Genomic DNA, 26,646 nt, shown 5'->3' with positions numbered 1-26,646 from the left:
ATTCGCGGTGTATTAACAATGATGACTAGTTCTGCTCAAGCTAATTACCTTCCAAGTGATGGACTCACATAGAAAAGAAATTTCTTATTAAAACATGAACACCCCACCCACTCACCCACAATCCCTGTTCAGACTTCAAGGGAATATTTCAGAAATAAAAATCATAGTTAATTTTAGCTGTCAGAGACATGTTTAGTGAGGAAAAAACAGCATAGTTGTTTACTTTTTAAAGAAAATTGGCTGAAATATTTGAATTCAGTGGGCAGTGAATGCAGCAGAAGCCATTTAATGATGTCTGGGTATACATGGCCACCAGACTGGTAAGGCTACCCATGTTTTTCAGGCCCTGTATCTCTGAAAAAAGCTGACTCAACCTCTCCTAACCAGCACTAGTGCCAATAGCTGCTCAAATAGACGTGGAGCTTCGTGAGCTTGTCCCCGACCCATGCTGGGGTTTGGGGGTAACTTGGTCTAGTGCAGGTCTTGTGTGTGCAGTCACAGCCACAGTGGAAGCTCACGTGCACACCAGCGCTCTTGTTTCAGGCGAAATGCTCTTTCACCGAGATGCCTTCTCCCTCTGGTTCTTACAGTCGTTCTGCCCCCTCTTCCATAGTAATCCCTGGGCCTCTTTTCCAGCCATTGGCCAGTGAAGTCCCATAGACTGCCCCACGAACATCTCAAGCCCTTGCTGTTGCTCTGGGTTACCATTTAAAACTTGAAGGTAGTATTTTTGCCAGCTAATTTTATGTCAGCTTGTCAAAAAGCTAGAGCTATCTGAAAGGAGGGAACCTCAGTTGAGAAAATTCTTCCTTAAGATCTGGCTGTAGGGGATGTTCCTAATTAGTGATTGATGGGGGAGGGCCCAGCCCTTTGTGAGTGAGTGGTGCTAATCCAGGGCTGGTGGTTCTGAGTTCTATAAAAATATATTTTAAAAAAGCAGACTGAGGAAGTCATAATGGCCAAGCCAGTAAGCAGCATCCCTCCATGGCTTCTGCATCAGCTCCTTCCTCCGGTTTCCTACCCTGTTTGAATACCTGTTCTGACTTCCTTTGATGATGAACGGTGATGTGGAAGTAAAATCAAATAAACCCTTTCCTTCCCAGTTCACTTCTGGTCACGCTGTTTCATCACAGCAATAATAACCCTAAGATGGCATACTAGACAGTTCTATGTCAACTTGACACAAGCTAAGGTCATCCGAGAGGAGAGGACCTCAGTTAAGAAAATGCCTCCATAAGATCAGACTGTTGGCAAGCCTGCAGGGTAATTCCTTAATTAGTGATTGATTGTAGGTGGTGCCATCCCTGGGCTGGGGGTCCTGAGTTCTATAAAAAAGCAGACTGAGCAAACCATGGGGGAGCAAACCATATGCAGCTCCCCTCCATGGCCTCTGCATCAACTCCTGTCTCCAGGTTCCTATCTTGTTTAAGTTCCTATCCTGGTGTCCTTCAATGGTGAACTACAATGTAGAAGTGTAAGCCAAATAAACCCTTTCATCCCCAAGTTGCTTTGGTCATGGTGTTTCCTCACAGGAATAGTAACTCCAACTAAGAGATGGTATCTTATCGGTGAAGACACACATACTCGAGTTATAGGACACTGAGAAATCAAGCTAGTTCCAACCAGGAACATTCATTCCTATGGACTAGTTTTCACAGTTCTGTAAGTGTCTGTGCATACTGCCAGCAAATAGAACCATCAACGGGCTTACCCAGATGGGAACTACAGTAGCAACTGGCTTGGCAAGATATGTACACTGGTGCGATGGTGGCACAAATGTTAGGTGACTAACCAACCAGTCTGATCGGATCGAAAGCCCAATATGCAAGATAGAACCCATGCCTGCTACCTGGGCCCAAAACCCCTGGCTGATTGGATCATAGGCCCTACAGGGAAATCTGATATTATTATTCAGGTAAATTGACATAATAATAAACTGTTCCCTAAATTCTTATCTTTATACCTATAGATTGGAGCATCCCTCAATCCACATAAGAAAATCTTCCTTTGCAGTAGACAGGGATTAATGCAGAGACTCACAATTGTACAATGTACTAAAAATAAGAGACTGTGGTATGATCAGCAATAACTGGGACATCTATAAAACACTTGTTTGTTAATGACAAATCCAATTTTTGATCTGTGCTGGCAGTTTCTAGGATACAGCCTGGATGGCAGCTATTCTCAGACTGGAAATTTAGATTGGAGCAGAAAGAGCTGGAACTATTGGATCAGTTCTGGGCTACAGTAATTTGGAAGGATTCTGGAGGCAAAGCTTGCTCTGGTTACCCCTAAGTAGCCATTTCTAACACATTTTATATTTCATTCTACAATCGTCAGCCAAAGGGGTTATCTCAGGTTGGATTCAAAAAAGACCAGGCAGGGAGCCGCCACCACAGAGCTGCCCAGCCTCGATGCATGTTCTGGCCTCTACTCCTTTGCATTGGCCACACATTGGCTGTACCATCCTCTTGGAGCAAGGACTCAATTGCAGGCATTTCTGGCTGAAGTAGACTGTATTAGCTAAGGGCAATTAACCGAAGGAAAGTGTGCATGGGGCTGTTAGCAGACAGCATGCCAGCATTGGGTGGCAGGACATCAGTCAGGGAAGGGCTTCTAGGAAGGTGCAAGGTTAAATGCACCTTCGTATGAAGCTCTTGCCCCCTTTCACGGCAAAGCAGCACCCACTCTGCTACGAGAGCTCCCTTTGCTTTCCAAGTCATCGACTTGGTTTATAGAGGGATGAAGAACAGGGTGGATGCACAAGCTAAGGTAACTGGTCAAACATGGACAGCTTCTCCTGTATAGAACACTGCCAGCCCGGACGCAGCCACTCAGCTATGCAGTCAGGCTTATTAAAATATGAGGGCATAAAAAGAGCTGATTCCAATCATTTCATGGCAGGGCAGTTTCCCTCGGGAAAGCTAGGCTGGCCAAAATGTGTGTGGTCCATACCTTTTACGTAGAAGGTATTTGGAAGGCTTCCCTTGCTTGGATATGCCCAGTCTTGCTCCTGACCATTCGCTTGAGCACCACACCTTTTCTCTGCCACTTGCCTTTCTGGTATTTGGAAAGAGTCAACATAAATTACAAATTTTCCATTGCCAAACTCAAGCTGCCAAGTTCTTTCATGCCATGTGGTTCTAATATCCAAAGAAATCCCCTGCCTTCGTCCACATTGGGACTGGGCATCCTTTTGTCACCTGAGTGGAGTGTACCTGTTTCCAGAGCACAAAAACATATCCACTTGGATTTGAAATCCCCAGTAAGAGCAAGGTTTGAGACAGAGGATGTGATGAACAGACACAGAAACACATGGAATGTGTTCAAGACTAGTAAAGTCCTATGAGAAGACAATTCCTTAGCTGCCGCTCAGTTCTGGCTAGTCAGACATGCCTCCGGGACACCCCTGGCTTCCTTCTGCTGGCACAGGGAATGGAAACTTTGGCCATGGGTAGTTGTTTCTGTGGCTTCTCCACTCCATACTTCATCCCCAAGCCTCCCTCCTTCCCACTGACAACTTCCTAAAGCAAGTCCAGTCTAGCATCCATCCGCCCTAAATACCAGCCAGCCCATTCCAGTACAGCAAAGACAGACACATGTGTGAGGCGGGGCAGAAAGAATGTTCTTCCATGGGACACAAATAGACAAGCACCCTTTAGGGAATGATGGGTGGTGTGTGTAGCTCACTTGGGAGCCTCTTGTTTGAAGGGAAAGCATAGAGTTCTGTATCGATATCTCAGCTGTAGCTACCGCCCACTTCACCAGCTTTGTATCCTAATCTTGTAGTGATTTAGCACAGAATTCCTCTGTGCCAAAGGAAGTGTTGGAGGAAGAAGCGGTAGCATGGTTAATAAAAACCCATAGACGGATATTGGGGTTCAGCCTGAACGTCAGAAAAACAAAACAGCCAAGCTACTAGAGAGCTATTGCATCTAAGAAATCTTCAGACTGAAAGAGACCTAGCTCCTGTCTCATCCCACCTTGTATTCCTCTGTAGTGCTGGGATTAGAGGTGTGCTCCACCACTGCCCAGCCTCTATGGCTAACCAGTGTGACTGCTTTGCCCTGACCTTCAGGCAAGCTTTATTTATTAAAACACAAATAATATGCCACTATAAGAAGCAGAGTTGATGTGCTTTCTAGGTTACCCTGGAAGTAAACATTCATGAGAAAGCGATGTTGAAATTGCAGCCTGGCATAATGAGTAAGAAATCAGCATGGGACAGGGCACAAAGGCCCTACACCAAGCAGTGCTTCATGGCAGGGACTCTCAGTACAGGGGGACCCTGGATACCTTCCAGCCCTGTCCTTGGGCTGGAATGAGTGTTTGGGAAAGTGATGAAGCATCTCAGTACCTGCTCCTGTCCATACTAGTAGCTCTCAGGAGAGATTTTAGGAATAATGGTTACACCAAACCAGCTTTCACGCAGCATCAGAACCCAGCTCTGTTGTAAACTAGGGTCTCTCATAAGTCCCAATATCAACCTCTTCTGCCCTGCCTAAGCAGACAGTGAGAAGCTGGCATCCCAGGACTCTGAAGGGTCCAAATGATAACATGCAGTCCTGAGCTCAGGAGGTATCATGCTCAAGGTGCCAGCATGCATTCTCATCAAGGGCATGTCAGGCAATGGAGATTCTCAGTCAACTCCTTGCTTATGCTTAGCCCAGGACAAATAACAAAACCAAAAGAACATTGCTGGCACTGAAAAGAGAGAAAAACTCCCAATTCAGTTCTTAATGGAGTGGGAGGGGCTAGGGCTCTTCCGTCTAAATAGCAGACACTAGATGAGATAAGGAAATTCACTACAAAGGTCATGAATGTAGTTCAGCTGGTAAAGTGCTTGCCCAGCAGATACAGACCTCAACCCCCAAGCGCTGCATCTGGTACACGACCATCACAGCACTCAGGAATATCAGAAGCTAAGGGTCATCCTAGTTACACAGAGAGTTTGAGAGTAGCCAGTATTACACGAGAAAAGAAAGGAAAAGGAAAGAAGAGAAGGGAGAAAAGAAGGGCAGAAGGACAGACCCACAGATCTGCAGTGAGGATCAGTGCCCCAGAATCTACATGCCATAGGGATGTGTCTCTCTAGCCGAGACTTCATAGAAAGCTAATGGGGACATAGACCAATTCTAGTGCTGGATTTCATGTTAGATGTTAACGAAATTTACTGCCACTCTGTATGTCCTCCCAGTTCTTGGTAAGGACTTTTCTTTTTTCAAAAACAATGAAGGCTGTAGGATAGGCACAGGCATTTGCTTATTCCTCTGAACCTGGAGAAATGCAAACTCAGACATGTCCAGTTTGAGCTGTGAAGACACACTGCAGTGGTATCAAAGGGGATACTGGCTTAGAAGACCCGCCCCTGGAAGTCTACTTGTTCTGTAAGGTGGGCCTCCATTTCCTACAGAGTTCTCAGGGCTATTTTGAGAGTTAGGGAAGATCATGGACAGGGAACAATGGCACGGGGATGAACGAATGTCCCTGTTTGCATTGGAAAGCAAGTTTGTTCATTCCCATCACAGAGCATTTACCACAGAGGACACAAGGTATTCTATTCCCTCTTGCCTCTGCCCTTTCCTTTCTCCTTTCCTCTTCACCTGGCCAACATCCTCTGGGCCATGTAAGCCTATTCTGTCTACAAGGTTCCACTCAAATCGGTCTCATTTCATGAGGTCTTTATCCACTGTCCTGACTTAGGGTCACCTCTTTCTCCCTGACTTCACAGACTGCACACTGATCCATATCATTAGCTATTATTTTCTCTAAAAAGTAGTCATAGATAAAGTTATAATTTCAAAAAAGGCAAAGTATAGCTTCTCAACTACTTACTATAATAACTCTTCTTCTAGAATATTGCCCACCCCCACCCATCAGACACTTAGAGGGAGAGTTCATTCTCCTTCCTCTTAACGCCATGCAGACCTTAGTAACATCCCTGATGCACAGAAAGCAATAGCTGTGCTCGGTGACTTCCCAGGTTAGGTTATTAAATGTCACATGACTTTCTCATACTCTGTCTTGGAAGATAAGCACAGAACTGTAAGCCACTGGGTTAGACATCGCTATGCAAGAAAGATCACATAGAAACATCATAGGAATATAGAGAGGGAGAACAAAAGCTTTAACTGTACTGGTCTCCAGGCATTAGGGCCTCTCCAGACCATGTGTCAGACAGGTACTAAAAGCTTGAGGCTCCATGTATGTCTAGATCCAGTGTGATTGCAGTTGTGGAGTGACTGAGCTAGGAGCTACCAACTGAGCCCAGTCAACCACTAGGAATTTAAGACCAAATACTGAAATTCCAGTGTTGCCTTAGACCACCTTTTTGAAACTGGTTGTTATTCAGATATAGATGCGTAGAATGTTCATGCATCCTTTGGTGTACTACAGTGATGTACCAACCCTAATAACTCACAAACAAAAATTGCTTTTCACAGTTTGGGAAGCTAGCTGTCAGAAATGAGGGTGCCAATATTGCTGTGTTCTGGTGAGGGTTCTTCTTCTGGGTTGATGTCTACCTTGTAGTCAGGCTTGATGAGAAAGAAAACAGAGGCTAGACAGCTCTCTAATGACATTTATAAGGGCCCTAATCATTCTCAGTTTCTTCCAAGGACCCTACATCCCAATGCCATCTTATCGGGAATTAAAAATATTCAGGCCATTAAATATGCATTTACATATTTACATGAATATGTATGTATTTATGCATATGACCATATATACATTCAGGTACTAAACCCCTGTTTACATATACACATGCACACATATATGTGCTATATACTTATGGTTTCGGACATCAGCTTCCTTCTATCCTGGCACCCTTCAGCTTGTGTTTCTTCTGTATGTTTACATACACTTGACTCTGGCTTCCCCAGCTGATCTATTGACTCCACAAGTCCAAGAATGTGTTACACACTCCCTTGTCATCTTGACAGCCTTAGAAAGACATGCCTAATGTAGCAGCTATACCCTGAGTGTTTAAGTTCAGTGGACAGGGACTGTGAGCATCTGGGTCCCTACAGAGCTGATTACAGCATGTTACTGGGGGTATAAAGAAGCTGGACTCATTTTGATCTTTGACTCTCTCTCTCTCTGAGCAACTCTGTGTCCTTGGAAAGAGTTGTTGACGTGAAATTGCTGAGAATAAGCTTCTTGATTTGCTTCTGTGCCACAGACTTAGAGAAGGACAAGCTGCTCCTTCGTTATCCCTCTCCACTACAGATTCCAGTTCCAGAAGACAGGAAACGATTGGGCTAGGATCTGCCTCTCCATCCTGGCTCCCCGTGAGCTCTGGTCTTTCCCATCGTCAGATGAAAAGAAGGCCCTTTCCCGCCCTCCTGTCTGATTGTCACATAAGGAGATGCAAGCTTTCTATGCAGAAACATTTGATTCTGTGATGACATTCATTCGAACTATGAAAGACAATGTAAGCATCAGGCTCTCTCACAGAATACATTATTTGTATTTAAAAAGTAGATTCAAGCCTGGGTGTATTGACACACGCCTGTAATTCCAGAACTTATTATTCAGAGGCAAGCGGATCTCTGTGAGTGCGAGACCAGCCTGGTCGGCAAAGTGGTTTTGCAGAACAGGTAGGGCTTCGTAGAAAGACAGACCCTAACTTTTAAGAAATAGTGGCTCCAGCAGTGAAGGGATTGTGCTTTGAAATGGTAATGTAACGTAAGTTTCTCAGTAGAACTAGATGGAATGCCCTGAAACGCAGTGCTCATGAGAAGTGATGAGAAGAATGGTGTGGGTTCTTGTCCAGCCTCCCAGAGTCAGCTGTGTTATTTCGCTCCACCTTCTCCACGAACTCAAACCGCCCAGCGTAACACATGATGACAGTGACTGTCATGGCTCCAACTGAAATGCCCCCCACACTGGTTCATGTCTTGAATGCTCCCCATCCCCAGCTTACGGCGTGCTCTATTGACAACTGCCGAATCTCTGGGAATTAGGGTCTAGATATTTTAAATAGATTGCTGTGGGTGGGCATGTGGAGGTTTCCCCAGCCCCTAGTCCGGGCCTGATCTATGTGCCTCCTAGACCACGACTGTGTGCGGAGTCCACAGTACCTTCCTCGGTGTGGTGGGCGGAGACACTCTGAACCCACACACAAAATAAACACATCATCCTCTAGGTTGTTTCCACTTGGCATTTGTCACAGCGGTGAAAGAGATCCGCTGCATGCTGCAGTCCAGCATCTTCAGACACGCGCAGCAATGGTTCTTTGATGCTGAGGCTACAGGGGAATTTGTGGTTTTTTTGGATCAGCCTTGTGGAATTGAGGCCGAGATCTATCCTGGCTTGTGGTGTCAGTATGTGCATTAGCATATAACCTCTGTGACATCATGGCCTAGGTCATTCCATCTCAGGGGTTATAAAGTTGCCATGACCTCAGCATGATTTTTTTTTTTTCAAAATAATGGTATCGGTTGCTTTAAAGATTTCTTTCAATCTGTCTTCAACTGAACTCAATTCTACAGTGGAATATAGCCACAGAGGAAGACACAAAGACAGCCAATGGCACAATCCCCTAAGTTCTGAGGGGACCCACAGGTCAGTGTGATGGGAGAGAGTCTGATGCAGAGATGATTTGAAACCTCTCCCTCCCACCTGGTGTTGCCTTTTCCTCTTTCCTTTGAAAGAGAACAAGAAAAGGTAGTATTTATTATCTATATCTCAACTAAATCAAGAATGAAGCAGAACTTTTCTTTAAAAAAAATCCAAACTAACTCCTTTATATGCTTTATGTAATGGCTGTACTTTGTCATTGGCTTCCAGTCTCTGTTTTCTTTGTATAAGGCTTCGCAGATTTGTCTGGACTTGAAAAGCTTTTATTAAACACCTGCCTTCTATTGCTGTGAATTTCAATTTGCCCACCTCACGTGGGACGTCAAAATATGACTTATAGGAAACATAGAAGAAAGCCTCCAGATTCCCAAAGAACTCAACTCCATGTCCTTAGCTATAGATGGTGGCCAGCACTGTTTTGCGTTTGAGCACATGATCTTGCCTCTAAGCCTTGGGGCATTGCCTGTCAAAGCCATCAGAATTTCCACAACTGCTTTTTGGGATGGCTTGACCCTGAAATATTTATAGACAAGAACCTTGGAGTGCTGCAGTGTCTCTTCCTGTAACCCCCTCCAAAATAAATAAATGAATGAATAAATAAATAAATAAATAAACAAATCTTGATTCTGTCTAGTCCTCAGTTTAGCTATATGAGGCAATATGAAACTAGGTTATCTCCCAGGCCTCCCATCCTATCTGACAGCCTAACCATCAACATTATTTCCCTACACCTCTACAGTCTTACTTAGCATTAGGTCATACAGTTGCTCTAAGCAACATTAGTTCTATAATGGCTCAATGTGACCGATAAGAGATTTTTGGAATCTTATGTGTATTGGTCTTGTTGTAATTTGAATTGCAGCAGATAGTGATGAAGGATAGAATCTGGGCTTCTGACTCGCCATCATAGCAGCAGATCAAGTCTCCTATAGGAGCTATTATAAACATTGGACAATATGCTGAAATGATCAGCATTTAAATTATCTGGATGGTGAACAAAGAAAGCAGAGGGAACAGGAAGTCTGAAAGAAGGAAGGCATATTAGGTTTGGATATCAGTAGGTTCCCCTCTTATGTGTGGTATGTGGGGAAGCAAGCTCAAGTAGAAATCAGTCATCTTACTGAGTCAGTACATCAGAGATTACAGTTTGGAGCTCCCAGACCTGTTGTCATAAAATGTATGGGAGTCAAAAATGTTTTGAGAAAAAGCACACTCTCTTTATGTATAGACCCCCTTAACTGCCTGGGAAATTTCCAAGCATCCTAGGAAAGTTCCAAGCAGCCAGGGGAGGTGGAGGAAGAGGGCAGAAGCAATATTTGAAGACTGATTGACTGGGCAGACAAGAGTAATAAGTTAAGTTCTCAAGTTAAATAATGTCTTAGACCGTTAGTTCTCTACTTTGCTAATGCTGTGACCCTTTAATACAGTTCCTCATGTTATGGTGACTCCCAACCATATTATTTTTATTGCTACTTTGTAACTATAATTTTGCTACTGTTATGAATCATATATACATACCTGATTTGCAGGTGGTCTTAGCTGACCCTTGTGAAAGTGTTGTTTCATCCCCAAAGGGGTCACGACCCACAGGTCGAGAACTGCTAACTTAGACTTTCCTTCAAAATCTTACAATGACCTTTTCCCAAGACCAAGAGCACAGTCAAAGCAGGCTTGTTAGACTAAAGTCTACACTACCACAAGATATGAACACCCAGAAATTCCACCAAAGCCTTTAATCCTAAAACTACCACAAGAGCCAGCGCTGTAGTAATCCAACTTCCTTTTAGAACAAAAATCTATACTCTGCAGGTGAAGATAACAGAACCCAAAGTCTCCTCAATATATCATCTGTGAAGTCATACACATAGCCAAAACTTACTAGCCATTCACCAAGTAGATTCTAAACCTTCCCATTTTGATCTTGTCTGCCCTGCACTATAATTAAACATGGCCGTCCAAAGCGTTTCCTTTGTCATTGGTTCCTACTCTTGGTCCGCACCTATGGAACCTAACTGGAGACTCAAACTTGTAGTCAGCACAAAAGGCTCTTAGTCTGTTTCATTCAAAGTGATCGTATACCATTGCCAGAGCCCAGTGGTTTTTCAAGGAATTGGAAAACAACGATGAAAGAATACTCTCTGCTTGGATTAATTGCTATCTTCATTTAATATCCAATCATTTTGAGTGACAGGGGTTGTCTAACAGATCCACAGTGTGCGGAATACACACTTTGAAACAGAAACTTATCTAACAACAACAACAAAACAAAAACTAAGAAACAAAAACCCCGAGTTCAAATCTATTCTGAGAAGAATTGCGCACGTGACTGGTAGCTTGAATGTTTGGTCCACAAATGTATGCAAGAGATGTAGAAGAGCTGATACGGGGGCAAATGATCTCCTGTATGCTACAACTATGTTTTCCCATGAAAGAACAGGCCAGAGGATGCAACTATAAAAGTAAGGTGTAAGCACAGCTTAATTCACTGATATTATTACTGATATTATTATTACTGATATGGTCTTCCTCTAACTAGATATGAATTTTTTTTAGAAATTTCCTTTATTATCATAAATTTTGCGCAACTGTCTATGGGTAGTAATAACCTACTCCAGATGCTTGAGAATGTTTGGTGTCTATAGGGATCACATCCAAACACCTTTAGGCTTTTCTCTCCTATGAAGTAAATTGTGTTCTTTTAAAAAGTGCAGAGTAAAAGAAGTGGCAGGAGCCACTGTTATGTGGACTCGGGGCAGCCAGTCATTCCTGCATTTCAGGACTGTCTACACCCCTTCAGTGTAAATAGCACTCAACTCCTCATTCCCGTCCTCATAACCATAGCAGACCGTTAATGCACTGGGTCTATCTCACGTGCTCAGCCAGTCCCTGCTGGTCAACTGAGGGTAATAGCTGAGCCCTGTTTTCTATCCCTGAAACAACATGGAGAGACAAAAAGAGCAGGCTTTGAAAGGAGACAAAGGGAAGCCTTGTGCTTATCACCAAATTCTTTGGTTCTTAGTTTCCCATCTGTAGACCAACAGAACACTGAAAGGTTACTTTTAGCTCTGAGATTTGGCGATTTAACATTTAAAAATGTCACTGATTTGAAACCTCCAGTCACTTGACCTATGCACTTCATCTTCTATAAATCAAATGCTTAAAGAGGAAAAATGTTAAATGTGGGTTCCTGCAGAGAAGTATTGCATTCTAAAAAAAAAAAAAAAAAAAAAAAAAAAAAAAAAAAAAAAAAAAAAACTAACTTAAGCATTTATTCCTATATAAAAAAAAATTCAACTTCTTCCTTTCCAATAGTGTTGAGGGAATAGGCAAGCCTTCTACCATAGTGGACCATTTAAAATAACCTTCAGCAAGTTTATGGGTACATCAACTTCTTGTTGTGTTTCTTGATCACCAAGCAAATGTAAGAACAGCATGGACAGGGAACTGGAACTGGACTTTGGGGTCATCCATTTAAACATTGTCTTTGACATTGGCACCAAGGAACATGTTGAGGAACAGTGAAGTCCAAGAAAGAGACACAGTTCTGAATTCCACAGGGATGTTTGCCATGATTATTTTATTTCCTTTAATAAGAACTCTTTATGGACACAGAATTAATAGTCCCACATGATCAACAAAATGCAAGCTGTCACCTGCAAACAGGCTTCCTTTCTGCTACCATATTTGTGACCTTCGAATGACGCATTGTTCATGAGATTACCCTATTTTCTGTGGCAGCTGCTGGCTCAGAGATACAAGCAGCACTAATGTTGGTTTTTTAATATTACTTATAAAAAGTATGTTTCTTGTTCATCAAGTTAGATTTTATTGCTTTGCCAGGCCAAATGTCTACATAAGGAATGATCAAAGTTCTTCGGTTCCAAAGAATGTATGTTCCTTTCCAGGAGAAAAGCTTGGGGGATGATGATTTAAATTCTTCTGCCAATGAGGACATAAAAAGAAGAACTCTGAAGTAGACATCAAGCTTGTCATGAGTGTTAAGTCAACCTCAGCACCGTGGGAAAAAAATGACCAAAGATGGTTTCCCAGCCTGAAGTTGGTTATGGGGACCTGGAATGGGGGCTAGATTGTGTACATCCATGAACATATAGTTAAGCCCCATGGAAATTACTCATGAGACTAGTCACTTGAACACAAATGAGTCCTCTGATAGGAAAGGGAATCTTCGTTGAATTGTAAAAGTGCGAGAATTCTTAGCTCTCCTTGTTTAATCTGGACCTTCCTGAGGCTGGCTCAGACACAAACACATTGTTTGGCAGGTGAACCTAGGGAGATGAATCTGCAAGCAACATTGTGAGACAGAGAAAGAAAGGCAGCCAATTAGCTGAGGCAAGCCAAGCAGGCCAGGGACCGGCAGTAGCCACTTTTTTCTGTTGAGAGCTCTGACCATGTAAACCACACCTAACTTGTCATAAAATGTGGAGGGGTGCATCCTGCTTTCGTCAGGCTTTGATGGAAGACTTCCTAGAAGAACGAGAACCCCTACTGCCTGGCACTGCACCTAGCTCAGATATGGAGCAAGCCCTCAGGCAGAGATGTGGGGGCTGATCATGTGTGTGAAAGTGGTGGGTGCCAGGCCGCGGACACTGATGTCTCAGGAAATCCCCACTTGGCCTTAGTTCTCTCTCTAATACTAGTCAACGAAAAGGAACCTATTCTTTGATAAGTACTTACCCAGTTCTGTGTGTTGCATATTTCATAAGCATCTTCACAGTTAATCTTCATAATAACCATATAAATTAATATTGTGTTCATTATCCTATTTTGCATATTAAGGAACTAAGACTCAAAAAGATTAAGACAAGGCTGCACACCTCCAAGTTGGTGAGGAATGAATTCTAAGTTAGGCATTTATGTAACCCTTATCAGCTGTGGTAAGCAAATGCCATATCACAATGTAGATAGACAGATCATAGACAGACAGACAGACAGGTAGGTAGGTAGGTAGAATCTTGCTACATACTCCAGGCTAGATTGAAACTTGTGATCCCTTTGCTGGCTGTTCCCAAGTTCTAAAATTCCGTAAGCATTTAACTGACTGATCTTAGCTCAACCAGTTTGATTGGCAGTATCATTTTGATTGTTGAATGTGTTCTCCATTGTAGCTCTTCTCTAACCAGATATTGATTTCTCTTTACTCTAACCAGAAATTGATTTCTCTTCATGAAGATGCATTTTTATGCAAAACTGATCTACTTCTGTTTTTTTTTAAAGAAAATAAACTTTACTATCTAAGAAAGTTGAATTTCCTCCATGACCTGGGTTCGATTCCTGGTCAGGGAATTCTCTCTTCATCTCTGCACCTTGGCTGCTCACCCCCTCTGTCTTGCTGGTGATGGTACATGTCTTTCATCCCAGCACTTGGGAAGCAGAGGCAGGCAGATCGCTTGTGAGTTTGAGGCCAGTCTGGTTTACAGAGCGACTTCCAGGACAGGCTCCAAATCCACACAGAGAAACCCTGCCTTGAAACACAAACACACACACACACACACACACACACACACACACACACACACACACACGTTAACCAGACCCAAGTGTATAAATCTCAACAGTCATCTGTACAGTTATAATAACCATTCAGAATGGAAACTATGGAGCTTTACATTGGCGTCTACATTTTTGCTATCAAATATATTTCTGTGCACTTAAAAATCACCAAAAGAAAACAATTCATGGCAGTATTAGGACTAGAAAACAATTAGCTTTATGTCTTCCTTAATATCTCGTGTCTATCACTGGCATTCAATCTTTCCTCATCCCCTTATATTGAGCCTTTCTTGTTTCTTTTCTACATGTTCTACTATAGCCATATGTATATGCATTTACATATATGCATATATTATTGGCTAGTTTCCACATGTGGGGGTATATCATCCTGTTTAATGTAATACATTCTAAATCCATCTATTATGGTTTTTTGAAAGAAGGAATTAGACCCTTAAAAGTTAAGAAAAGCTAGGTGTGATGGTGCTGCACATCTGTAATCCCAGAACTTCAGGAGTTCATGCAGGGGATCAAGGCTAGCCTGGGTTACATGGTGAGGCCTTGTATCGGGAACAAAATAATATCATAGCAATAACAATAATAATGTGCAGTTAAAAAGATGGTGGCAGTGTGCCCTTAGCAGTGCTGTGGAAAGGAACATTCTGGAGTCAACAAAGCTAGTCACACCCTGCCTAGACCTTCCTTCTCCTCTGACATCTGAGCGGACTTGGGATGGTTACTGTGCCTTCTTGGGCCTGAGACCACTTGTCTGAAATTGAACATGATGCTTTCTACCATGTAGAAGCAGTGCAGAATATATGTTTGCATGTTCTAAAAGGTTACCTTGGTCCTTATATGCAGGGTCCTGAAACTACCAGGGTGCATCCATAGACCGGAGCACACTCCTCCTCTCATCTTGGCCTTGTTGCCACCCAACCTCAGTGATGACAACCTTCAGTTGTTTGCTTCTTCATAACTAGGTTTCTTTGGGATGCTAACTCGATACACATTTGCATGGCATCAGTTACTAAACTACTCAAAGCATTTAAGAGATAGTTCTTAGGAAAAAAATCACAAATCCAAAAGACCTCAGATTAGTCTGTAGCACCTGGATATCTAGTATCCCCTTTGGCCTGAATCTTCCCTCTTATGCTCATTCCTGAAGCTTGTGTAATATGAGAATAAGAAAATAGGGTTCTGAGGAGATGGTTCTGTCAGCAAAGGACTTGTCCTGCAAGCTCAAGAACCCAAGTTAGATCCCCCCAAACCCACATAAAAATGTCAGTGTATAATAGCATGTAATAGCACTTGTAATACCAACTTTGAAGGCACTCGATCCCTGAGGCTCAGTGTCCAGACATCCTAACCTATTTGGCAAATTTCAGACCAACAAGAGACCCAGTCTCTATTTAAACCAACCAACCAGCAAACCAAGCAACAAGACAAAACAAATTGAGCTGAGCTCTGAGAAATAACACCCAAAGTTATTCTCTGGGCTCTGTAGGCATACAAGTGTGCATGCACCCACCTCCCACCTATATACATAAACGAATACATCAAACTGTCTCTAATACACTCCCAGAGACTAAACATTGAGAAAATTAATTTGTGCATATACAGGTTGAGCACATCCAACCAAACACCAAATTTGAATGTTTTTAAGCAATAATGTGATGTGGAAAATTTCCAGCTACAAAACTTGGTTTCTCACATCAGTTTAAAATACTTTATAAATTTCTTCCCTGATATGTGTCTGAGGTGCTTATGAAGCATAAGTGATTGGGGTCCTAACACCAAAATATCTCATTACACTTAGGTGAGTATTCCAAAGTCTAAAATATTACAAATAATACAAAACCTCCATGCCCCCCAAGGATCTCAGATCAAGGATATTCAGCCTGCGTGTCCTGGCACTCGAGTTTTCTTGTGAATTATTTTGTTCGGGGACCCTTGGTTATGAACAATGTGTTGGTTTCTAAAGTGAACATTTGCAAAGTGCCGGGGATACTGAGAAGAATAAATATTCTGTAATCTAACCGTCTTCCCAGACTAGTAAAGAAGACAAGAAAACAGTTGAGTTTTTCTGCCAGCCAAGATCTTATCAGAAAAGTCACAGGATGCTGAGAGCCTTATTAACCTCATGTTGCTCACAACAGGTTATGGTGTTCTGGGTAACAAGGAGCTCCAAAAATCTCAGTGAGGACAAAAAACTGTAACTTTTATACATGCTACCTAGACAAAATACATGCATCGGGAGAAGTGGGGACTCTGATATGCCACAAGAAGATCCAGTTGAATGGGAGATTCACCCTACTATATTTTCAGGAAATCCAAGGCAAGAGAATACAAGCTGCTGAACTGAGCACTGCCTTCCAAAGCCACATACAACTGGTATTGTGCTCTGCTTTCTCTAGCCAGACTAGTTTTCTGGTCCCACCCACCCTTGAAGGGACTGTAGAAAGGCCCCTTTCCAAGTTCTTGGAACAGAAAGAGAAGGGATATTTATGAACAATTCTAATGGGCAGTGGGGTTGGGATGGGAGCTGTTGAGAGCTGTACTGAAATGTCCCTTCCAACAGCATTTCCCAGTTAGTAATTCTGTCCTGTGTTTATACAAAAGCCACCTCCTGGGAAAAGGGCGCTCTGTGTTTATTCACACTTAAGTTCACTTGACATTTAGTTCATTTTCATGGATCCTTGCCTAGTGGGTGTTGGCAACGGAGTGAGAAATGACAGGGTTCCTGTCCTCAGGGAGCTCACAGTGTCCCTAAAGATATACATTCATAGGCAAGTACAATGTGGCTGGGAAGTCATTTAATCCATGCTGCCATGGTTCAGCGGGGCTACAGACAGTCAGAGAAGTCTTCGTAGGAAGCCAAGTAAATACCACACCTGGCAGAGTTCAGAATGTTCCAGCCAGGAAAAGTGGGAGTCGTTGGTTTTACTGCATGAAGGAGGGAGAATCGTTAAGACAGACTGAAGCGGCTGACAGTAATGTAAAGTCACCCATCGTTGTATGGAACAGCTAGGCAGCTTTCAGACCCCCGCGATGGTGAGTAATCAATGGAATTGCAGTAGGTATTCTGTCTTGAGAAGATTGTTCCTGAGAGTCTGATGTTCTGATAAGTCCAGGAGCCAAGATTCTATTTGCCCAGTCATGGTGAAGGATCTGGCCTCTTGAGGGACTTGGCCCCGAAAGTCCATTTCTATCTAGTCACCCCCTAGACCAAACAAACAATATGTCCAAAAACAGCTTGGTGAACCAATGAATTTATTGTCGTTACTGCAAGAATATGAATGCCACTTGGACAGCTGTATCACCAAAAAGTCCCATCTGAGCATGGATGACAACTTACCAAAGCTTCGGCAGTAGACACCCCAAGTAGCTTGCAGACAGTGTATATAAAAGAGTCTTCTCCCCCAGCCGTTATCTGCGGCTAGTGGAACCTTTGGGAGCCCCGTGTCCATCCTGAGCTCTTTCTTGATCAATATGTGACAAAGTTGTCTAAAGACGATGTTCCTGTCCAAACTAATTTATTTTTTCTTTTCAAACAAAACAAAACATGTTCTACCTCTTTGTAACCCTCCATTTAGATTTATCACTCTTAGGCCTCATTAATTTGCCCAGGAGACAGACATAAGGACACTGATTGCTGTTGCCTTGGAAAGAGGGATCCACTCCATTCAGGGCTCTGTAGTTTCCATGGGAACAGCACTGATGCTGTTGCTGGCCCCCAGATTGACAGGATGTACTGGAAAGAAAATTGCAGGGAAGAAGGAAAGGAGCTGAAATAAATGGAATTTATGTAGGGGGAGCTCTCTGCTGGATGAGGCTATCTCCCTACATAATCAGGTGTTTTCAGCATACCACATGGACTATGGGGGTTCCTATAGCCTTAACATAGGAATCACATGCACGCCTCTCATGGACTAAATACCATCTTTGGATGCAGATGAAAAGGCAAGCTGGAATTAGTAATAGGTGGATTTCCATACCCAGACCAGAGATGAATGCACCCTCTGCCTCATGCCATTACCAGAAACTTGCTATCATTGTATTAAGGATAGGCTAGATAGACCCAGGAAGCTTAATGTTGGGTATTCTACATACATTGTTTATACGCATCCCAGATATTATACAAAGATGGCACCAACGTGCCCGTCTACTGAGGAAGGAGATCTGGCTCTAGGGAGCATGGACTGAACCCTTGTCTCCATTCCATACTATAGACCATATACAAACTATTCGCCATCTGTCTGTCATGTTCCCACAGGCAGTGAGTATCCTGCTCTATCCACAAGAAATGTTTTCAGTTCTTTTGGATTTGGCATGAGAAATACACCCCCACAGGATGGCTAACACCGGGCATCAACTCTCTGGGGACCCTGGAAGGCCTGAACTGTCTGATCCTCTTTACAGATATGGAAATTGAGGCCAGAGACCACTGGCCGAGCCTTCTGCCTGAGTGTGGCTCCATATGTTCCTTGTGGAAGACGGCAGCCATTCTGTGAACACCATTTCCCACACACAGTATATGCAAGGCACCAGAGTGCAATCCACGTGAAGAGTTTGCCTGGTCTGTGTGGGAGGAGCTCAGCTGCTGCTGGTCTTCCCTGGACCATTTGGCCAGTGGGGCGAAGCTGAGCTACTCTCTCCCTCCACCATGAGCAGCAGCTTCTCTCTTCAGAGTCTACCTCACTGAAGATAGGTATCTGCTACATGGTCTGTATCATAGTATGTGTTTGGACCAGAGGGAACAGTGGCAAGGCCCCTCGGAGGTCACCATCCCAGGTGTCAGTAAGCAAACAGAGACAAAGGACAGTATTGGAGGATGCCCCCACCACCACCTCAAAAGCACTGCATGGCAGACCTGTGGTGACAGTGTTTTTCCTTTTTCATTGTGTGCAGCCAGGCTCAATGGATAGCACCCTTTGTAAATGAATCCAAGCACCTTCTGACGTGGTAGAATTGAACCGTTAATACAGGGCTTGCTACACTCTAGCAGACTGTGGGAGAAGTCCTAGTATGTGGACCCCACTGTGCTGGATTCAGTACGAACGTCTGAATGGCAGATTAACTTGACTTTGAGCTCAGTCAAAGATCCTCCCTTCTTCTCCTGTCCTTTATGGTTTCACTGTTGTGGGCCAAAGGCAATATGTATGTATAGATGTCTGACTATATTTTATACCTTTGTTTCATTATGAATACATTGAACATCCTCTTTTCTAGGTTTTATGCAAATGGACTTTGGGATATGCCCTAGGACTGTATATCACATGTATGTGTCCCCCTCCTAGATTAGCATATTAAAGGTTCTACCAGTCAGTGTATTGGTGTTCAGAGGTGAAATCTTCGGAAGATGATTGAGATGACATGAGTCATAAGATAGAATAATCAAGAAGGAATTGGTGGCCCATATGAGGAGGAACAGAGCCTGGCATAGTGGTTCATGCTTGCAGTCATGCAAGACAGGCTAAAGGAGAAATACAAACAAGTTTAAGGCTAACTCCGATAACATGGTATGTTCGAAGCCAGCTTCAGCTCCATAACAGTACCCATCTTAAAACCAAGGGCTTGGATCTAGATCAGCAGTGTGCGGTCTAGCAGAACTGTTACCCAATAGCTATTTGCTGACTTTGAAAGAGATTGAAAATCGGAATGCTAAGCATTCAAAACCAAAGTTCTATCTTAATGGCATGGAGCCCCCGATGAGACTCTTCCAGTCTGCTCACTTACCTCATCCATGTGGCAATAGACAGAGCTGGTGCCAATGTGGACATAGGACAGATCCAGACTCATACCTACTTATTCTTTTCTCATGGTGTCTCCTATGTGACCTTAGCTCCCTTTATATGCTGCCCTAAGCCTGTTATTGACTAAAGCCATATTATTTCTCCTGGGCAGGGAGTAAATAACTAGATGGCTACCACACATTCATGACAAAATGACCCTCCCCCCTCGTTTCCATCTCTACTGTCCTCTGAGCTGGGACTCTCACTCAGCAGCTCCCGCGTGTGATTCTTTTGGTTGCCTCTCGCGGGAACCTGCTTTCTTTTTAACTCTTCTGTGATAGCCATTGTGATCGGTGAGTTAACTGAGCAACCTGTCAGTCTGAGGATGGGAAGACGGTAGGTTGTGACCCTGAGCCAGTGTTGAGACATGCTGTGGCAGTGGCATGGAGGGTAGAAAAGTTAATGTTGAATCCACCCATCCACTTTTAGTGAGAAGCAGGGAAATGTGGAAGCTACCAGGTGGTCACTAGGACTCAATTCCCTTCTACCTTGGGAAGGCTCAAAAAGGTCAAAGGTCAACTGAGGATGGCATCAGAAACCTCCACGCAGACACCATCATCAGCAGAGAGGTTTCAGAGCTAATGGCTTCCTCCTAGGGACCGTGGAGAGCATCCTTCATGGTAGCCAAACCAATAAAGATACTGCAATCCAGGGGTATTAGACTCGTGGAGAGATAGTGCTGGAATTGAGACAGTTCAGTGTAATAGTTGGCAGCAGTGCAGGGCCCACGACTTGACGTCGACTTAAAGTTTATTTTGAGGATTTTGGTGTTCACATTGTCATTTCTATATTGTAGCCTCACTGGTGCCCACATGGTGTAATCTTCCAATGTCCCTGTTTTTAACTAATCAGAAGAATTCAGTGTGGCATGTTTAAAAGAGTGTACTTATAGAAACACACATGGGGTATCTCATATATTCTTGTCATTCCTAACCTGCCTTTTCACCAACCTAAGGCTAGGATATAAGTAACAAGTGTGATTAACTAGCAACCTACATGCAAGCCTAAAACAACTTCATTGAAATATCATGGCATACACAAACATATAACAATTATGTGTTTTATTGTATGTGTTTAAGCTCAAATAACTTAATATTTTGTAGTACATATATATATATGTGTGTGTGTATGTGCACATATATATGTGTATACATAAATACAAATATGTGTACAATATATATGTACCACACATTGATAGCCCAGGATTTAAACAACATTCAGAATTCAAAGTATAACTTTACTAAATGAATGAAGCCTTTGCATCATGGCTAGTCGAAGGTCAGCTATAAATTATAAAATGATTCATACATCCAAACTAATTATCTATTTTCGATAGCATTACTATAAGGAAGATAGTGAGAGAACGGACCGATTGCAAATAAGTAGTCAGTACTTTTAACTCTTCTCCTTGTTATACTTTTAAAGGTGAGACTTACCCTCTGTACAGATGTGTGCATATGTACTCTATGGAGCAAATACCTAAGGCCACAGGGTATCTTACCCTGATACTATCTTGGAAACAGAAAACTGAATCTTTGGAAAAAGTGGCCAGTGGCTTGTGTCTTGGATAGATTCCCTAGCTAGTGAACCACGATCCTGAGATATTTTCTGTGAGAGCTTCGGGATTGCCCAGCAGAACTGATTCCTGGCATCCTTTATGGTGTTCTTTGGTTATCCTCCCTTCCTGGTCTCATGGCCTTCTTCATTTACAATGTACACTGCAGTCACTTCCCAGATAAGCTACACACCCTTAAACCCTTGTCTGCAACTCTGCTTTGGGGAGAAGGCAAGACAGGACTAGTGGCAAACCTATGTTCATGATACCAACCTGCAATCCCTGTGCTCTGGTGATGACTACCTTGATTGCTTACTACAGAGACAGTAGGAGACATCATCAAGCTCCAGAGAAGACGCTTTCATTAGCTGGTGATATCTGCCAAAGATTGGACAATGACAACAGCTGGCAGGGTGTCTGCTGCCTCCTGAGTTACATGGTCTCTTGGCAAACGTAGGTCAGGTCAGAAAGAAGATGTGAGTTCCAGAGCAGGATGGAGGTGCTGGAGTGCCCCAAGCCAGGGACTGTGGGGGAGAGGGAAACAGGCAACTTGAATCTACCCCTTCACTGCCCTGTGAGGTGAAGCCTAGGTGCCCTGCTCACAAAATCCCTTTCCACTGCATGCAGCAAATTTGAAGATTACAAATAAAACCTGGCCACACTGAATGAAAATATTATAAAAGTTTATAATACTAATTTCATACTTGCTCATTTAACTTCTTTTGAGACAAGGTTCTCCCTACCCCCCACCATGTAGTTCTAGCCCCAGCTGGTGTAGAACTCACTATGTAGACCAGGCTAACCTCAAGCTCACAGATCTGCCTGCATTTGCCGAGATGATTAAAGGTGTGTGCCACCACACTCGGCTTCCTTACCAATGATATTCTACAAACATAGCCCTGAAGTGATGAGGGAGAGCTGGACCGATTAGTGAAGTGGAGTGGAAGGCACCCACCACATTCGTGCATTCCGTACCACAGGTCGACCAACTACAGCGGACAAGAGTTTTTAATTATTCCTGTGTGCAGTCTTTTCTTCTCATTCCCTAAACATCCCAGCATGGCAACATTTACATACTGTTTACATTGTAGGAAAAGTTTTGAGTCATCCAGTGGTGACGTGCAAATACCATGCCATTTTCCAGAAGGGCCTTGAACATGCCCAGATTCCGTATCCTGGGAATCTCAGATTCAGTCGCTCATAGACACCAACGGATAACTCTAGATGACAATTTGCATTGGCAGTGGGGACTGAGATCATGCTAACACCACCATAGTTATCACTTCTTATTTGGAGGAAATACTAAATTTTAGTTAGAGGTTCATGAACTTCAAGTCTTTTAGTTTGTTTTGTTTTGTTCCTAAGCAAGTTCTTAGACCCAGAATCTGAAAGACTCTAAAGTCCGTGCTGGGGACGCAGTCGTAGATCAGCTGTATTCGACAGGTGATCTGTACTGAGCTGGTTCTCTCTCTCTCTGTTCTCTAGCCCTGCATGAATTCCCCAGGGACATCTTCTCCAATGAAGACCGACGACAAGGAGCGGTGGTCCTCCACGTGCTCTGTGTAAGTAGCCCCATTTGTGCCTCTGCCTGAAGGGCTTGAGGAGCAGAAGGTAGGTGGACAGCAGAAATGCCCCCAGAGGCTCCACTCCCTCCTGCCTCCCTGCCTGGTCATAGACCATCTCCAAATGTGCTCTCTCTTAAAGACTGGCCAGCAGACATCTGTCTATAGTCTTTCATCTTAGTGCCTGAGAGTGATCTCTCAAGTCACATTTTTTTTTTTTTTGCGACTAACCTGATCCTGTCAGTGCTCACACAGCACCCTTTGCTATAAAATAAGTTTCCTGAACTTAGCAAATCCTGTTCACATCCATCGTTCTTGGGTTGTGGGTGTGACCCATTCAGGAATAACATTGAGGGAATGCCTTCCCATATGGGTGGAACAAGTTAACTTGGGTAGCTTGGGCTGCATGGTACACTTCCGGAGTGTTGCTTCACTCTGAGGTCGGGGGCCTGGACTTTGCTGGGCTCCTCTGTCAAGGCTCCTTCATGTGGCCTCTGCAGTGCTGTAGCCTTTGGGAGCTGGATTTCCAGGGAAGCCATGTATTAGTTTTGGTTACAAACCCACAATGGGGCTGGGCGGTGGTGGCGCACGCCTTTAATCCCAGCACTCGGGAGGCAGAGGCAGGCGGATCTCTGAGTTTGAGGCCAGCCTGGTCTACAAGAGCTAGCTCCAGGACAGGCTCTAGAAACTACAGGGAAACCCTGTCTCAAAAAACAAAAAAAACAAACAAACAAAAAAAAAAAAAACCCACAATGGTCCAAAAAGAGGATCCAGCAACTAATTCTCAACCTACACCTAAGGTGATCTGTGGGCCTCTCCTGGGCTCTGGAGTCACGTCAGATGTGGGCTTGAGGCTCTAATGTCTTTGCTTTATGCGTGTTTTCTGACAAAATGGTTCACATCTCTAGCTCCATGAGTCATTGAGCTGACCCCTTTCCTGGAGGAAGTAATTGATTATCCAACTCTCTTTCTACTGCATTCCTACCTAGGGACAGAAAAACATGACATTTAGCAAAGACTATCCCAGAAAACACCAAATAAATAAGATTCCTGGAAACCTACCAGTCCTCCCTGCCCTTCCAGAGTTGTGTTAATTAAACAATTAATGTGGGTGCCACCTTCGGCACCACGGAGGCTCCACTGTCGCCAGGCTGAGGCGTCCCAGACACTGAGTGGGATCCAGACATCCTCAGCAGCTACCAGCACCCTGTTGCTTTGACATCTGAGAGATGAGGTTCTGGTCTCGGCCCAAACAGTGAGGGCTTTCATCCTCCCACAGCCGTGCTGCTGGCTGCATATGGCAGGGCCCTCCTTGCTAAACTATTCCCAGCGGAAGGCCAAGGGTTCTGAGTTTCCTGTGCCCTTCACAAGGTCAGGTTACTTAAAAAGGCTCCTGGAGCTTGTGACAATAGTTCTGAGCTAGCACGAAAACGAAGCGGACAGCATGCGTTGCATGTGTGCTATTACTGTTAGACACTTCCTTACAAGAATGGCCGTGAGCCCACATAATAACACTTTCTAGTCTCTGATGTCTAATGCTTCTTTGTGCCCCATCCTGGGTCCTGCATTTCAGAATCTATCAGGCAAGAAATGCAGGGACCAAGGTCAGTGTCCTTCCCTTTGAGATTCTGATCTACATGCATAGAGTCCAAAAATTCTTTTTCTACCCACATAGCTTGTGGTGGCTTGAATGAGAGATGTGCTCACATCATGTGAACGCTTGGTCCCCGTAGTCAGTGGCACTGATAGAAAGTGGAGCCTTGTGGGAGGAAGTGCCTCACTGGAGGTGGGCTTTGAGAGCTCGTTCACTCTAGAGAGGATTTCTGTCTGTAATTGAAGATGTAATCTCTCAGCTTCCCGCCCTGGCAACCTGCTGCCATGCCTTCCCTGCCATAAACCTACAAAACTCTTGCTTCCTTAATTTGCCTCTGGTTGGGGTGTTTTGTCACAGCAGAAAAGTAACAAATATACAGACTCAAGCTGGCTACCAAGGTCTGCACAGGCTCCTTTCCCGGCTCCCAATCTTGGAAGGAAGGGACCCGGGTGGATTCACCTTGAAGTTGCTACCTGTACTCCACATGCATGTCTGCAACCCAGGGCAGAGCCGGGTGGGACAAGGGGCAAATCTTGCTACATGTTAGAGAGCTGCTGACCCAGCTGCCTTGCTGAAGGCCACCTCGGACCCACTGGAGTGTATGCCTTGGGAGGGGAGCCCTTTCCATCACGTTTGACTCACCGAGCAACGTGATTTGTATGGTTATTATTTGCGCGATGCTGGGCAGATGCTTTTACACACACCTCCCCCCGCCACACCTCCAGCCCCCCTCCTGCCGTAACCCACACATTACCCGGCGACTTTAGCTTGCTCAGGAAGTTTTCAGAGAACACCTTGGGATGGAAGAATAATTGCTGTAAGGGCAGAAAGGGTTTTAGGGGTCAGCAGGAACAGATAAAGGCTTGACTCAAAACTGCAAGAAGTTCAATGACCCCACATCAGAAAGTACTCCCTGAGCTCGTATGGTTTGATAGTTCTCGATTGTGCCCTTCCAGATGAAGGAAAGACAGCCTTACCCTGCAGGAAGTCTGTGTGCTGTGAGATGGAACCCGGCACGTGCAGCGTGCTCACCATGGCTTCTTCTGTCAGCTGAGGGAGTTTGGCAGAGGCACAGGTGGAGCCAGGATGGTGCTGATGCTGAAGCGTAGGCCAGAAGTCACAAAAGGAGACCTAGGAAGAAAACTGGGGATGATTCCAGACAAGAGAAGGAAATCACATGCTTACGGATATGGGTGTGTGGAATTTCAGAGCCCCCGGAGCTTGAGGTGAATGCCCAGGCATGGAGAGGCCACGGAACTCATGTGCAAGTTGCCATGATGTGATTTAGAGGTTGCACAGGGTGGGGGGAGCACTGGATACTGTCCACCCCCCACCCTTCAGCCGTACCTCCTTGCCTACAGTTAGGGCTAAAAAAGATCAGACATAGGATCAGAGTAAATCTCTCTCCTGTAGGTGGAGAATGTCCCCTAAGGTCACAGAAAATGATCCTAAGGCATGTGGGAGAGGCACCTGAGAGTCCCAGGTATGAGGAGAGATACCCCAGTGTGGTGAGAGTTTATATGGAAGTACCAGAGCCTGGTCTGCCCCCATTCATGTCAGAGAAGTATGGTCTTCTGCCAGTGGGTCTCCAAAGCGTGGCCTGTCACCTTCCACTGTTGCAGTAGTTTGAATAGGTGTGGCCCCCATGGACTTGTGTATTCAAATGCTTGGCTATAGGTAGTGGCACTATTAGGAGGTGTGGCCTTTTTGGAGTTGGTATGGTCTTGTTGGAGGAAGTGTGTCACTGTGGGGATGGGCTTTGAGGTCTCATATATGCTCAAGCCACACACAGTGTCTCAGAACACTTCCTGTCTCCTGCAAGCCAAAATGTAGGCCCTTCTCTACTCTCAGCTCCTTCTCCAGTATCTGTCTGCTAGCCCCTTTGTCCCACCATGATGATAATGGGCTAAACCTCAGAAACCATAATTCACCCAATTAAATGATTTCCTTTATAAGAGTTGCCATGGCCATGGTGTCTTTCCACAGCAATAGAAACCCTAAGACAGCTGTGCTAGGGATGGAGCTATAGGGCTGCTCTTTGTATGAAGTTGACTG

General features: G+C 44.2%; 1 protein-coding gene across 1 annotated transcript in view; it reads left to right on the top strand.

The window, feature by feature from the left end:
- Window positions 1-26,646, top strand: part of Slc24a3 (solute carrier family 24 member 3) — a 472,748-nt gene that overhangs the window by 257,816 nt on the left and 188,286 nt on the right. Inside the window, 1 exon segment of the mRNA XM_038331148.1 lies at window positions 22,921-22,997. Coding sequence (XP_038187076.1) covers window positions 22,921-22,997 — 77 coding nt within the window.

This window comes from Arvicola amphibius, chromosome 5 (genome assembly GCF_903992535.2).
Source record: "Arvicola amphibius chromosome 5, mArvAmp1.2, whole genome shotgun sequence".
Classification (NCBI taxonomy): Eukaryota; Metazoa; Chordata; class Mammalia; order Rodentia; family Cricetidae; genus Arvicola; species Arvicola amphibius.
This window is presented reverse-complemented; position numbering and strand designations above follow the sequence as displayed.